Raw genomic sequence first — 16,290 nt, forward strand, 5'->3', positions numbered from 1 at the left:
TCTTGCATGCTCGCGTCGATAATCTTGCGAGCGCGCGCGTCGATAATCTTGCGACCGCGCGCGCCGATAATCTTGCGAGCGCGCGCGCCGATAATCTTGCGAGCGCGCGCGCCGATAATCTTCCGCACACGCCGACGATCTTCCACGCGCGGGCGGCGATGGTCTCCCGCGTGCGCCGACGATTTTCTGCCCGCGAGCGCCAATGCTCTCGCACGTTCCGACGATTTTCTGCGCGCGAGTGCAAATGCTCTTGCGCGCGCGCCAACAGTCTTCCGCTCGCGCGCACCAACGATCTTCCGCGCGCGGGCGCCGATGGTCTTCCGCGCGCGCTAGCGCCGATGGTCTTCCGCGCGCGCTAGCGCCGATGGTCTTCCGCTCGCGCTAGCGCCGATGGTCTTCCGCGCGCGCTAGCGCCAATGCTCTTGCGCGTGCGCCAATGATTTTCCAAGCGCGCAATATCTTGCATGCGCGTGTGGTAACAGTTCCACGCGCGGGCGCCTAGGGTCTCCTGCGCGCACAGCGCCGACTTTCTTCTGCGCGTGGGCGCCGATGGTATCCTGCACGAACAGTCTACCGCGCACGCACACCGACGGCCTTACGCGCGGGTGCGCGCCGGCGGCCTTCGCGCTCCAATAATCTTGAGTACGCGCCCGCAGCCTTAACGGTTTTCTACGTGCAGACGCCGATGGTCTTCCGCACGCTCGCGCCAACAGTCTCCACGTAGTACTCTCACGCACGCGCCAATGGTCGCGCAACCAGTCACACGCTTCGGTGCATTCTAGGGAGAATGCACAAAACTACACAGTGCCTTACTACGCGCCAGCGCTCTTCCTCACTTTCCTGCGCAGTTACGGTCCCGGATCCATGCGCCAGCTCTTGCCAAAGAGTCAAGGCTCGCAGATCCAATGCAGCAGCTTTTGCCTAAGAACCAGCGCTTGCCTGTTCTCCAGGCAGATATTAAGCACCAGCATCATCCTGTGTGCCATCGCTCCAGACTCACCTACACACTCGTGCAATTGTCAGTAAATAAGGAATAAAACTTTTTGGACAGGTCACCATTGCCCCATTCCTCCCCGCAAAAACATAAACATGGCCACCGGGAAAAGAGGAATAAGGCTCCACAGAAGGATTCAAGATCCCGAAGATTCCATCCTACAAGGGAATCGAAACGGGGAATCCTTGGTCCCTGTCAGCAAATAGGAAAGCATCAACAGACTGATCTCTAGATCACTGTTTGCTGATGGCTAGTTCACTGTTTGCTGATGGCTAGTTCACAGTTTACTGATCGCTAGGTTGCCAATCACCAGATCACCAATTGCTAGCTCAATGCTGATCTTTGACCTCTAGTCACTCCAATGACTAACGATCTCCAATTGCTAGCATTTCCAATCACCGATTGCTAGTCAATAACCAGTCATCAGCTTGCTGATCACTAGATCACCGATGGGCAGCTCATCTTTCTTCAATCATTGATCTCAGCTCGCTGATCTCTGACCAGCCCATCTTCAGCTTGCTCATCTCTGACCAAACAGGGGGGACCATAATCAGTTTTCTGATCTCGAACTCACCATCGGCTCACAGACCACCGATTCATCGGTCATCGGTTATTTGCCAGCAGTTCGTGACTTGAACTTACTAGTCAACCGCTTCCTGTAGTTCCTAGATCAGAAGTTATACAACATACTTCTCGCTACTGGCCGTTTGCCATCACACTAAAGTGATCGGCAAACGTTTGACAACCCTCATCAACAGCTTGCCAACAGGGAACTACTTGCGAGCACTCTACAACTGCACAGTAACCGCGATACCCAACGGTTAACCATTGATTAACATTTGCCAGATTGATTTTATTCTAAGGAATAGCACCAATCCCATCAGGGCGCGTGGTAAGGCTAAGCGTGGCCTTCTTTTTAAAGAAATTCTCTCTCAGAGAAGAATTCTTACACTGGGTATCGCGCCTAATCCTTTACGACACGAGTCAAGACTCCAGCGTCGACAATCTTCCATGCAAAGGGATCGCCAAGAATCTGTCCCTTTGGGTTGATGTCCACACCATGTTGGAGTTCAATCAAGGGCTAAGACCTCAGGTCTTCATTTGCACACTGGACCTAAAGGACACTTACTCCCAGGTCCAAATCATCCATCTAGGAAGGTTGGAAGATTCAGTCTAGACAAACAAGAAACACCAGTTCAAGGCACTGTGCTTCGGTCTTTCCACTACACCCATCCTGGTCTCACAGGATCGGCTTCTGTCTCCGCTCTCTCGAGACAACTGACTGACCTTAGCAGACTCGGTGGCAACCTTGCATTAACACTGGAACTTCTGAAGTCTTTCAGTGATCAGGGTAAACCTATGGAAATCTTCCCTACTTCCCTCCCTGGAGACTGGTGTATCTGGGAATGATTCTAAACACCAATCTCCACAAAAACCTTCTCGAAATGAGAACGACTTCCATTCCAGGAGACTTGAGTCAGAAAAAGAAGAAAGGAGGGACCATAGTGCTGGACCACACGACCTCAGCCCTCTGGACAGAGCCCGAAGGTACCTTCACTTAAGTCTCTTAAGAGATGAAGGCCAACTTTCCGGTCCTTCAGCAGCCTCATCGGTTCCTAACAGCACTCAGTGATGTGATGGACGACACACCACACCACATAGAGACTCACATCGACAAGCAAGTAGGAACTGGCTTGTAGCCTCTTCCCATCTAATAGTATAAACACTAAGATGGGCCAAAGTCCGTTCAGTACCACTATCAGCCCGCTTCATTCCAGACTGGAAGAACGTGCTTGCCGACAATCTGTGCACAGCATCTCAGATAAGGTATACCGAATGGACTTTGGATTGCCATGTAGCCAACAAAGTCCCGACTTTACGAGGTCCTCCAACTAGGGGGTCTGTTCGCAACACTCCTGAATCTCAGGTTACCGTTGCTCACCAGCCCTAGACCCCAAGGCTCTCTGGCAACAACGGTGGGTACAACAATGACGTTTACGTCTCATCCCTGTTTTGTCTGGAGAAGGGCACTCAACAAGGTTAGAACATCGTCAACCTCTCAAGGACTCTCCTAGCTCCGCTATGGCATTATACAGAACGGCCTCCAAACCTTTTGCAGCTCCTGATAGAGCCTCCAAGAGAACCCTCTCCACATAACAGACAACCCCCTTCGACACTTACCACAAGCTATAGCTTTGCTATGATTGTACGCCTGAAGACTACCCAATACCTCTTTGCGAAAAGGTTGTCTAGATATCTGAAGAATTCCTAAGCATCAGTCTACCAGGCAGTATCACGTCTTGTGTGGTTGGCGACATGTGAAAGTCTCTCTCCACTCGATACGTCGATTCCAGCAATAGCGGAATCCTCGAGTATATGCAAGAGGAAAAGACCCCTATTCAGTTTTGACAGGTAAAGATGATCACTCAACCTTGATCCTTCACCTTCAAACTGAAAGAAAGGGACACCCTCTCATCGATAGACTTTTCCTAACTCATACGGACTTACAACTTGCCTTTCCCCAGTCGGAATTGAAACCTTCCTCTCAAAACATGGTTCAAATCTTCAATCCCTAAAGGGACCTCCTTGTGTTCCACTTCACCAGGCAACAAATTTTCTCCTGATTTAAGAACACAATGTTCCTACAAGGAACTTCATGGTCTCTCTTTCGACATCGCCCATTATTGAGAAGGGCGAAAGACAATGTTCAGTTTCGTCCCTGTGTATGTCACCAGACACAGTCTCCAGAGGTGACGGATCCTACACAAGTCTCAACTAGGTAACGGACGATCCAGATCATCCGCTACTGTACCCAGGGTAAGGTATGAGACTTTACCTAAAGAAAACGGCAACAGCCTGCCCGGGTCCCTCCTCTTGTCAGCACTGGGAGAGACTAGAGGAGGATCACCGAAACATCATCTCGACATGACGACTCACAGTGTCAGGGGCATAACTATGCCCCTGGTCCTTCTTAGCAGATTACTCTGTGACGCAGGTTTTACAAGAAAGGATGTGAATGCTCCTGGTGACTTTCACAACCTTTCTCCTGCAAGACGTGACCCACAGGAACTCGATACGATCTCTATCGGTCCGGTGGTGGCTGCACAACAGTTGGTTGTATACCTCAAGCTCCTTATTGGACAGGTAGCAGAGGGTTGAGGGCACTGTTACCCGGTTTTAGTCTGCGTGAATGAAAAGATTTGACTGGCTCTTATTCTTTTCTTCAGCCTACCCTCTCGTGGGGAAAGCAGCATCCTGGGTTCTCTGCATAAGCTGACCTCAAACCACTGCAGGTAAACCATGCTCCCTTGTGTACCTAATATTAAGCTAATACTGTTGCGTCCCCATACCCTGGCGAGGTGGTATTGGGAAGACTTGGTTACATCAGGTTTTTCCTACATAGACTCAGAATAACTTTACCTAGACAGTCACACTTCTACACGTCTTAACACACAGATGCGTAGGCCGCGGACCTTGCGTGGCAAGGTTTAGCGAGGGCAGGGACTCCTCATTTTTGAGTACTAACATACCCAGATAAGGAGTCCTCGGGCAAAGCCAAAAGCCAGATTGACAGAGACATCCACCTTTCCTAATGGGTGAGTCACCCCTAATAAATAGCGTGGTTTGTATTCCAGTTACGGAACAAATGACAAATTCGTAGATAATTTGTATTTTTCCTAACTATACAAATCTTAGCTATTTATACAAACTTGCCCGCCATCCCTATCACCCTTGAAGTCCTACCTCCAAGCAAAGTGACTAAATCACAGGTGTGTGAACGGGAGTGGTAGCAAGCTCCCCCCCCCTTTCTACCCCCGCTAACTAGCGGTGTGGGTAGTTAACCCTCGCTAAATTTTAATGGCTCGTCCTTTCAGCTCCGCCGAAAGTATAACCCCTAATAAATAGCTAAGGTTTGTATAGTTAGGAAAAATACAAATTATGTACAAATTTGTCATATTACTTGGGACAACCATTTTATTAGTCTATGCATTCATGCCTTGAATTAAGCATTTCATATTAACATATTGTAGTGATTATAAACTTGAAATTAGCCTAAGCTATGACTTTTTTTGTTGTGATATGTTCTTTGAGAAAACTCCTCTGGCCCTTCCTTTATCCATTAGTATGTGCTATCTAAAATTAGGCTCAATAGTAAAGACAGAAACTATGGTGTCACGATTACTCCTTTTTTTTTAATCATGGTGTAATCATTCCAGTTTTAAGTCTGTGAATCACATTTACTGAAAGTAGCTATTAAACTAGGATAGCTTTTGTAGACAGACTCCTACTGCCATCCAAAACATGATGCGACCTTTTTTCAGCTTTAGCTGAAACCTTTAAAGGTATTTGTTCCGTAACTGGAATACAAACCACGCTATTTAATAGGGGTATTACTTTCGGTGTAGCTGAAATGAAGAGTCATTAAAATTTAACGAGGGTTTACTACCCACACCGCTAGTTAGCGGGGGTAGGGGAGGGTAGCTTGCTACCCCCCACCCCCCCACACACACACACACCTGTGCTTAAGCTCACTTTGCTCTCGGCTCAGATGGTAGTCGTACGTATCCGCTTTCATCCTCGCCGCCATTGGCAGCCACTAATGGTTTTTTTGCTTTTCCTTTTACAGTTTGTGTGTGAAGTTTGCCTCTGTTATTATGCGTACCTGCCCTGGATTTCCCGACCGCCCCTGTGAAACATTCATGTCAGCGGTCGAGACCGATCCTCACGCCCTTTGTCCTTCCTGTAGGGGCCAACGGTGTGATAGCGATAACAGGTGTAGGGAGTGGTCTACATCCCAGTGGGAGAGGTTTTCGCGGCGACGGAAGAAGTCCAAACGGGATATTTCTCCTTCGAAGGTTTCTTTGAAAGGAGAAAAACCTAAGGCCTCTTCTTCCGTTGTTCAAACCTCCTCCGAAGCTCCCACTCGGTCGTTCTCTTTCGAGAGACTGTCGAGTGGTAGCGTAGGCCGTTGTACTATTTACCAAACTCGGGGTTCGAGAGATGGCATTGCTTCCTCTAGCAAAGCAGCTCCACCTCTCCCCCTGGGGTAGGATTTGTCACTAATCCCTCTTTTTCAGCTCTGGTCCTCCTTGGGGCTCGAGGGTTCGCCCTCCAAGGAGGTCTTACTTGACTACATTCGATTGGGTGCCGCTGTCAAGCAATCGCCGCCTCCGACAGAGGTTGATCCTCTGTCGATTGTTGACGTTGTGGTGTCAGAGGTATCCAATGCGGTATCACCCATCACCTCTGCCTCTTCAAACCCCACGGTAGCTGACGGCTTAGTTTCTCCCGGTCCTGTTCAACCAAAGAGGGAGAAATTAAGTCCAACAGTCTCTCCTGCTGGTGTTTCTCCCCCTCGGGGGAGTTCACTTACAGAGACTCCTCTTCGGAGGACTGCAGAAGGTCAGCTTGCTGATCCAACGGCCCCCAGAGGGCGCATCCGTCGCAAGACTCGCCTTCCTCTTTGCCAGAGAGGCTTTCCTTCACCTGCGGTGAGGAGGCGCCTCTTTGGTTCTACATCTTCGTTGCAGTCCCCCGCAGAGGAGCCTCGTCATCGATCACCGACTGTTCCTGCTTTGGTCCTGGACCTTTCTGCGGATCGTTCGCGATCCCCTTCGGTGGAAGGTCGTCCTTTCAAAGGACACGTCGACCTTCCACCCGACAGACCTGCCGAGCTGCCGTCGCCCTTCCTGGATGTAGATGCGCGCTACGCGCCAACGAATCCTGACTTCAACGCTCGGCAGGCCTCGTCAACTAACCCTAATACAGGGCATCAAGGGTGTATGCGCACGATTAGCCCAGCTCTTCTATGCGCTATGCTCGCACTCATGAGCATACGCACCCACGTTCTCCTGCATGCCAGGCCTTGCCTGAGCAGACACGCCCACGCCCAGCTGCGCGCCAATCCTCACCTGCGCGCTGTCAACCTCCTGCGCGCCGTCAACCTCCTGTGCGCCAGCGCTCTCCTACGCGCCAGCGATCAACTGCGCGCCAGCGCTCTCCTGCGCGCCAGCGCTCTCCTGCGCGCCAACGCTCTCCTATGCGCCAGCGCTCTCCTGCGCGCCAACGCTCTCCTATGCGCCAACGCTCTCCTATGCGCCAGCGATCTCCTGCGCGCCGGCGTCCACGCCCAGCAGTCATCTCTCCTGCTCGCTCACGATCTTCTGATCTGGGCGCTATTGGGAAGTCAACTAGGTTGACTTCTCCCACGCGCGAGCGCTCGCCAGCACGCCAGCACGCCAGCACTCGCCTGCACGCCAGGTCTCGCCATCGCCTGCACGCATCCATGAGGATACGCGCGCGCACCCTGCGCGCCCTCGCCCATCCTCTCCTGCAGTTGCGTGCCCTCATTCTGACGTGCGCCCACGAGCAGCACAGGCTTCAACTGCGCGCCCGCGTGCCAAGGGTCTTTGTCCTGCGCGCGGGGTCGCACACTCAACACCCTGATCCTGCGCTCCCACGCGCGCGTGAATACTCTCCCGTGTGCGCGTCAACAGTCTCCCGCACGCGCTCCTGTGCGCCATCAGTCTTCCGCACGCCCGCAGTCTTCCGCGCGCCCACGCGCACGCCTGCAGTCTCCCGCGCGCCCACGCGCACGCCTGCAGTCTCCCGCGCGTGATTCTCGATATTCTCCATCTCGCAAACACCATTACGCTCCCCCGCGCGAGCGTCAATATCCTCCTGCGCGCGAGACTGCTGAGCTACGCACGGCAAGGTCGCCATCGCCTCATTCCCCTCCCCGCAAGCGCATAACAGTGCGCATTGTGGCAAAAGGGAAACATCTAGAGGGGTCCAGGATCCCTAAGCCTTTCCAGGCAAACCCACCAATGAGAACTTCTCCCAGGGATCCTTCAATTCCTGCCCCTTCAAAGGGGATATCTGACAGCGCGTCTGTCAGCCAACAGGCCTGGTTCGGTGCACTAATCAGAGCCGTTACGCAGGCGTTCAAGCCTGTTTTCTCTGAATTAGGTCACAGATCCTTGACTGTTTCTACCCCTTTGAAGAGGAAAAGAGGAGTTCCAGACGCGGTAACTTCTCCAAGGGCTAAATTGACTCCACATAAGCCTTCGAGGCAGGTCCCTTCTGTTTCCCAGACTATCTCTCCTTCCCTGTTGGACGAAGATTTCTCATCCTCAGAGGAATCACGTGAGGTGAGACTTTCCACCCATCGCACCAATGGGGGAAACCTCTCCTCGCACTGAGGTGTCTTCTCAGGTGGGGACTGGAAGGAACTTACCATCTTCATCAATGTTACAGTCCTACATCCTTCCCAGGAAGGAATCTAAGGACTCTAAGACATTATCAACGTCCTCTATAAGGACTAAGACGGAGCCAACTAGCCACTCAGAGAACGTCCGCGACTCTCCCCAAGAAGAGCCTTTGGGGACAGGAGACTTCGCTGCAAGTCCTACGTCAGGAGGAGAACAGCAAGAGTCAGAACATGTGTTTTGGCAAGTTCTGACTCTAATAAGGGCTCTCAACGGGTTTTCCGACCCAGAGATCCCTCCTCGAGAGGGCAAGGACACGGTTTTGGACCGTGTATTTGGTACTCAAAAACCCTCCAAGACCAGTGCAGCTCTGCCCTGGTCTCAGGGGGTTAAGAGTACCAGGGACAAGATCGCTGTACAGCTCTCCGAGATGTCCTCCAACTGTTCCAGTGCCACCAACAAGCTCCTTCCTCCTCCTCACGCTCAGCAGAGGAGGTACTTCGAGATCCTTAAGGATCCTTGCTTAGCTCTTCCGCTTCACCACTCGTTGGAAGAGCTGACCAGGGGAGTCCCTCTTGAGAGACTCTCTAACCGCCAGGTCTCATTCTTGGCAACCGAGATCCTTAACCAGGAGAAAATTGCGAAGTGTGCTATGCATCGACATCTGGTTAGGGACCTTAGGTATCCTGATACGTTCTGATGACTTTTCCAAAGAACGTACTAGGAAAGCTATGGAGACTTTCCTTCTCTCGGGTACTCGCACGATCGAGTTTCTGGCCCACCAAGTCTCGAACTTGTGGGCAAACACCATCCTGAAACGTCGGGATGCGGTAGCCGAGAGATTCCATCAGAAGGTCCCTAGCACCGAGATCAATAGGCTCAGACATTCCTCTTTAGAGGGATCCATCCTGTTTGAGCCTAAGGATGTGGAACAGGCCGCTGAGAGGTGAAGGAAGTCTCATCAAGACTCCCTCCTTCATAGGGCTTTAACATCTAAGCCCTATAAGCCTCCAGCACCACAGCAGTCCCGTCCAGCCAAGACCGCTAAAACGACGACAGCAGTGAAGACCGTGGTATCTAAGCCCTTTCCTGTCAAGGATAGGAAAGGCAAAAAGTCCTCCAGAGGAGGCAAGAATCCTAGAGGGAGGTGCCGAGGCCGCAAACGTTAGGATAGGCAGTCCCCCTGCATGTCCACCAGTGGGGGGATGCCTACAAAGTTGCTCAGACAGGTGGAAGCAACTCGGGGCCGATTCCTGGACGATTTCCGTGATCAGTTAAGGATATCGCGTCGCGTTCATAACATCTCCACCTCCCCTGACGAGGAATCCAGTGTCATTGAGCTCCCTTGCCATGGGATCGGCAAGGGGGCAAGCCCTTCAGGCAGAAGTCCAGACCCTGTTGAAGAAGGGCGCTCTCGAAGAGGTCCTCGACGAATCTCCAGGCTTCTTCAGTCGATTCTTTCTTGTAAAGAAGGCGTCTGGAGGCTGGAGACCAGTCATCGACCTCTCAGCTCTGAACAAGTTTGTCAAACAATCTCCGTTCAGCATGGAGACGGCAGACACGTTCAGACTAGCAGTAAGACCGCAAGACTTCATGTGTACACTGGACCTAAAGGACGCGTACTTCCAGATCCCAGTCCATCCGTCTTCAAGGAAGTACTTAAGATTCAGCCTAGACAACAAAAAGTACCAGTTCAAGGTGCTGTGCTTCGGTCTCTCCACAGCACCTCAAGTTTTCACCAGAGTGTTCACCCTAATATCATCGTGGGCAGACAGGATTGGCATCCGTCTCCTCCACTATCTGGACGACTGGTTAATCCTAGCAGACTCGGTGTCATCCTTTCTTCAACACCGAGACAATCTTCTGAGACTTTGCCAAGATTTAGGGATCATGGTAAATCTCTAGAAGTCCTCACTGCTTCCCACTCAAAAACTGGTATACCTAGGCATGATTATAGACACCAATCTCCACAAAGCCTTCCCATCAGACGACAGGATAGCAAGCTGAGGAAGGTCGCAAGTCCTTTTCTCAGACGAGAAGAACTTCCAGCCCAATCGTGGTTACGTCTCCTCGGTCACCTTTCATCGCTGGCCCGTCTAGTTTCCAACGGTCGCCTCAGGATGAGATCCCTCCAGTGGCGACTCAAGTCCCAGTGGAATCAAGGTTACGATTCCCCGGACGTCCAGATCCCCATGGGACCTGCTGAACTGATGGACCTCCAGTGGTGGGTGGCAGATGAGAACCTACGAAAAGGAGTGGACCTTCTCATCCTCCTCCCGGATTTGATGCTGTTTTCGGACGCTTCAAAGAAAGGGTGGGGGGCCCACGTGCTGCACCACACGACCTCAGGCCTTTGGTCAGAGTCAGAAAAGTATCTCCATATAAATCTCCTAGAGATGAAGGCTGTCTTCCTGGCCCTTCAACAGTTCCAACAGTACCTGGCAAGTCACTCTGTGGTGGTGATGAGCGACAACACTACAATAGTAGCCTACATCAACAAACAAGGAGGTACTTTTTCGCAGCAACTATCCCATCTAGCAGTAGAGATACTGAGATGGGTCGAAATCCACTCGATACCACTATCGGCACGCTTTATTCCAGGCAAAAGTTATGTGCTCGCCGACAATCTGAGCAGAGCATCTCAGATAGTGAGTACCGAGTGATCTTTGGATCATCTAGTAGCCAACAAAGTCCTGACTTTGTGAGGTTCTCCGACTGTGGATCTTTTCGCAACGGCCCTGAACTTCAGACTCCCGCTGTACTGTTCCCCAGTCCCAGACCCCAAGGCTCTCTGGCAAGATGCTTTCCAACAACGGTGGGACAACATCGACGTTTACGCCTTTTCCCCGTTCTGTCTGATGAGGAGGGTACTCAACAAGACCAGAACATCGGTTAATCTTTCAATGACCCTCATAGCTCCGCTATGGCATCACGCGGAATGGTTCCCGGACCTTCTGCAACTCCTAACGGAGCTACCAAGAGAACTTCCTCCTCGACACAATCTTCTCAAACAACCACATGCCAACATCTTCCACAAAGCCGTAGGTTCACTACGACTTCACGCCTGGAGACTATCCAGCATCTCCTCTCTGAGAGAGGATTTTCACAACAAGTTGCTGTCAGGATGTCTGGACACTTGCAAAAGTCTTCTGCAGCAGTCTACCAGGCAAAGTGGAAAGTCTTCTGTGGTTGGTGTCGTGGAAGGGGTATCTCTCCACACGATGCACTATTCCAACAATAGCGGAGTTCCTTGTGTATTTGCGTTTAGAAATGCGCCTTTCAGTCTCGGCAGGGAAAGGCTATCGCTCAGCCTTAAGTCTAGCTTTTAGGCTGAAAGGAATGGACATTTCTTCATCGCTAGAACTTTCCCTACTTATACGTAGTTATGAACTTGCCTGCCCTCAGTCGGAAGTGAGACCTCCCCCATGGAATGTGGTTTGAGTTCTCAGGTCTCTTAAGAGATCTCCCTATAAATCATTACGCCAGGCATCAGATCGCCACCTAACCTGGAAGACGGTATTCCTGCTCTCTTTGGCCTCGGCCAAGCGAGTCAGCGAACTTCATGGTCTCTCGTATGACATCGCCCATTCAAGGGGATGGGGGGAGGTAACGTTCAGCTTCGTCCCTGAGTTTATTGCTAAGACTCAGAATCCTGGAGTGGCGGATCCTCGATTCGACTCCTTCCGGATTTCTAGTCTCCGTTCTGTAACAGATGACCCAGACCATCTCTTACTATGCCTAGTAAGGAGGTTGAGGCTATACCTCAAAAGAACAGCTGCAGTCCGTCCTCATGTGCCAGCACTATTTGTGAGCACAGGAAGGACTAAGAGGAGGGTCACCAAGAACACCGTTTCTACATGGATTCGTAGGGTCATTGACCTGGCCTTGAATCCAGATCCTCCTCCGTCATGTCACCCTAGAGCACATGTTGTCAGGGGCATAGCTACGTCCCTGGCCTTCAAAAGAAATTTCTCAGTGAAGCAGGTTCTTCAAGCAGTGGTGTGGAAACTTCAAACAACGTTCACAGCCCACTACCTGCAAGACGTGACCCACAGGAGGCTCGATACGTTCTCTATCGGCCCTGTGGTGGCTGCACAACAGCTGGTTTAAAACCTCAAGCTCCTTATTGGACAAGTAGCAGAAGGTTGAGGGCATTGTTACCCGGTTTTAGTCTGCATGAATGAAAAGGTTTGACTGGCCCTTATTTTTTTCTTCATCATCCCCTCTCTTGGGGAAAGCAGCATCCTAGGTTCTCTGCATAGCTGACCTCAAACCACTGCAGGTAAACCATGCTTCCTTGTGTTCCTATTATTAAGATTAATACTGTTACGTCCCCATACCCTGACGAGGTGGTATTGGGAAAGTCCTAGTCCACAAGTTTCCATCTAAAAAACTTCAGAACAACTTCCTAGGACGAATCACACTTCTTCATACCTTCACACACAGCTTGCGAAGGCCGCAGTCCTTGCGTAGCAAGGTTCTATCGAGGTGCAGCGACTCCTTATTTCTTGGGTGCTTACACACTCAAATAACGAGTCCCCGGGCAAAGCCAAAAAGCCAGACTGGCTGGGACATCCACCCTTCCTAATGGGTGAGTCACCCCTATTAAATAGCATGGTTTGTATTCCAGTTACGGAACAAATGACATTCGTAGATAATTTGTATTTTTCCTAACTATACAAACCTTAGCTATTTAACCAAACTTGCCCGCCAACCCTATCCCCCTTGGAGTCCTACCTCCAAGCAAAGTGAGCTCAAGCACAGGTGTGTGTGAGGGGGGGGGGTAGCAAGCTACCCTCCCCTACCCCCGCTAACTAGCGGTGTGGGTAGTAAACCCTCGTTAAATTTTAATAACTCGTCACTTCAGCGACGACGAAAGTAATACCCCTATTACATAGCTAAGGTTTGTATAGTTAGGAAAAATACAAATTATCTACGAATTTGTCATATTCAGATTTTTTGTACAAACCATAAATTATGCCACATTATTAATAATGATATAAAGAGGTTGCTTATGAGTGCTCACTTCAACAAACAAAGGGATATTAAAATCAAAACTACCAGCCAGGTATCTAATGTCAGAATCCAGTCTTAGTACAGTACTGTATATACATGATCATATCACTTAAAAACAATGGTTTTGCAGTGGAAGGACCTTTAATAATTGGAGATGGCGAGGCCTGAAATTAGGCTATCAACTTTTAAAACAATATCTATGAGAAATGTTACAAACTGGTACATCAGAACTGCCAAGTAAAACTTAGTTAGCTTGAGGTTCAGAACAGGGCAGATTAAAGATGTACGAACATAGCAAATTGAGTAAAAAGCTTATTGAGCTCACTATTACCAACCCCAGAAAGTTTGGTAATAATTTGAGTGGAATTATCATCATTTCCACTGTAATGCACTAGCTTAATCCTCTCTGGATTTTCCCTTAAGCTAAAGGTTACTTTTCTTTTGCATTTGGAGTCTTTCTCATGAAAGTGGTCCCCACAAGATGAACATATTGCTCCATAAGAGACTAGCAACTATCAAATTACAACGGTTGTCCAAATCACACTGTTTCCCTCTATACGTGATATAAAGGAGGCATATCTTTATAATCCAGCAATACCTTAAATATGGATTAGCGGGTAGAACTACAAGACTCTACTCACAAACCAAATTGACCAAAAAGCTGAAAAGGCGAACCTTGGTAATGTATCCAAATGGTCTTATTACTATGCACCACCATGAAAAACTCGATAATCCACAGAAGGGCAAGACCATGTCAGTGAAAGAAAATTGATTTTTTTTTTTTTTAAAGGTAAATGTCTACATATAACCAGCTGCAAGAAGGATGCAGTATGAATGTCATGGAGGTTTATATTATTATCATTTTTACTTGCTAAGCTACCACCCTAGTTGAAAAGCAGCATGCTATAAGCCCAAGGGCTCCAACAGGGAAAATAGCCCAGTGAGGGAAAGAAATAAGTAAATAAACTACAAGATATTTTTAAGAATAACAACATTAAAATAAATCTTTCATATATAAACTATAAAAACTTCAAAATGACAAGAAAAGAAATGAGAGAATTTGTGCCGAGTGTACCCTCAAGCAGTAATTTAGTTTGTTTTGGACTTACACGTGTACAAAATTACTAAAGAAACTTGTTTCTTAAAATTCCAACTAAAATTTCATGTTACAGTTAAATAATCTCAACAAGCTGAGGGTCCAGAAGTTGCAATGATAACAGAAAGCGTGGGCAAGCTTAAAAAGGCAATGCATCTAGCATGAGGAACTGCACTAGCAGTGTGGTAGAGGACCCCATAAGAGACCTGAAGAAGGAAATGAGATACGACTACTAAGGCTTCTTACGAAAATTGAAAATAAAAATTCAAAGCAAATTTAATCAGTGGCACTGACTACAATAAAAAATGTAAGTGGATAATATCTAACAAAGAACATTGCTTTTCATTTCTCTTACCAAAGAAAGAAACCTGGCAAAGAATGCAAAAGTAGGCATAAAATTAACTACAGTAGTATATAAAGTCTCCGCTATCCATGGCAATCCACATAATTGAGCCTAAAAATGCTAATTATCTGGGAAGTAACGCCGAAGAAAAAACACGAATGGATGTAAGCAATTATGACATAAAATTAAACTACAGTACTTACAGGTGGTAAGAACAAAGTAACAATGGAATCACATATTGAATGACACATACTCATAATAAGAGCTAGGTAAGGGAACTAGATTGCCTAAGCTAAATAGCTGGTGTAGCTCTAAAACTATATGAAAACTGACTAGTGATGATAAGAACCTAACGCTAGACATTGAATATACTGTATTTACCATTGCTCGTGTAAATTTGTCAACAAATTCCAAGACAAATCACATTTACTTCATAGTTTTTGAAACTAAAGGATCCCCAGTTAACATGCAATTTCTTGACACCTGTTATCCTCAGCCACTTCTCACCAAATTTTTGTATTCCAAGGTGGATAAAAAACAAAATATTAGGAGAGCTGAGGTGAAGAAAATCCAGATGAGGATTTCCATTTTTAAGTATATTCAAATTTATTGTCTTTAAAAGAATTCTGAAAGTCGTGACAACAGAAATTTCTCCATTCTTCCAGTATTCTAGAAACCTGCTAGAGAGTCAGTATGCTAACAGAAACAGTTAAGTAATTTTTGTGCCATTTAAATCCTAACTACAGTAGTTAGATTTATAATGACTGTAGCTGTAGATGAGTTCCAAACTTTTTACAATTAATTTTAGTGCTGCTTTTTCTTTAGTTAACTAACCATAATGTGACATGCTTAATATTTATGATGTAGTTGTTGAAGGCTACATAATTTATTTTACTGTACTGTATTTATTATTTTATTGAATATGTTTTTAGGGATATAAATTGCCAAAATTTAAAATGGGTTGCAAATACAGTAGTAAGCATTGAAATACATTAAATCAAATTCACGTATGCCATAAAGTACAGCAACCCTCAGATTATCAATAAATATTTATTTCATCAAGTCTTCAGTATAAATGTATTTTTTTAAATCGTGTCTTTAACTTTATTGTACAGTATATTGACTGCATGATCTTTTCAGGTATGGGATGCTGACCATTTCTCCGCAGACGACTTCCTGGGAGCAATTACATTGGATCTTAACAGATTCCCTCGAGGTGCCAAGAGCTCTAAACTTTGCACACTGGACATGTTAAAGACTGATGGTTCTGTGCCTATGGTTAATATCTTTAAGCAGAGGCGTGTCAAGGGATGGTGGCCTTTTTACATTAAAAAAGAGAATGAAGAAATGGAACTCACGGTATTTATCAGAATTGTTTGTTCTAAAATATTTTGATAATTGCATCTTAAATATTAAAATTTTACAAATATTGCTTTATATTTTTTGTTGACTGCTACATGAAACTCGAAAGAATGAAAGCCCTTCTTCCTTGTCAACATCTTAATTTTTCACTTGCTTTGGTTACAAAAGTTCTCAATAAAACTTCTTAGACAGGAGTAAGTAAGTTATATCCTAGTTATTTGTGTTGAGGATAATAAAAACTTTGGTATTAACATAAGTATCCGTAAGAGTT

General features: G+C 47.7%; 1 protein-coding gene and 1 long non-coding RNA gene across 7 annotated transcripts in view; one reads left to right on the forward strand and one right to left on the reverse strand.

Moving 5' to 3' along the window:
• The window catches only part of LOC137658561 (otoferlin-like), a 212,666-nt gene that overhangs the window by 170,550 nt on the left and 25,826 nt on the right, over window positions 1-16,290 (forward strand). For all 5 annotated transcript variants that reach the window (XM_068393449.1, XM_068393452.1, XM_068393450.1 and 2 more), the window contains one exon: window positions 15,798-16,016. In XM_068393449.1, the coding sequence (XP_068249550.1) occupies window positions 15,798-16,016 (219 nt within the window). The remainder of the gene's footprint in view (window positions 1-15,797; window positions 16,017-16,290) is intronic.
• LOC137658564 (uncharacterized) overlaps window positions 1-16,290 on the reverse strand; it is a 133,861-nt gene that overhangs the window by 19,493 nt on the left and 98,078 nt on the right. The window lies entirely within an intron of this gene.

This window comes from Palaemon carinicauda, chromosome 19, assembly GCF_036898095.1.
Source record: "Palaemon carinicauda isolate YSFRI2023 chromosome 19, ASM3689809v2, whole genome shotgun sequence".
Taxonomy (NCBI): domain Eukaryota; kingdom Metazoa; phylum Arthropoda; class Malacostraca; order Decapoda; family Palaemonidae; genus Palaemon; species Palaemon carinicauda.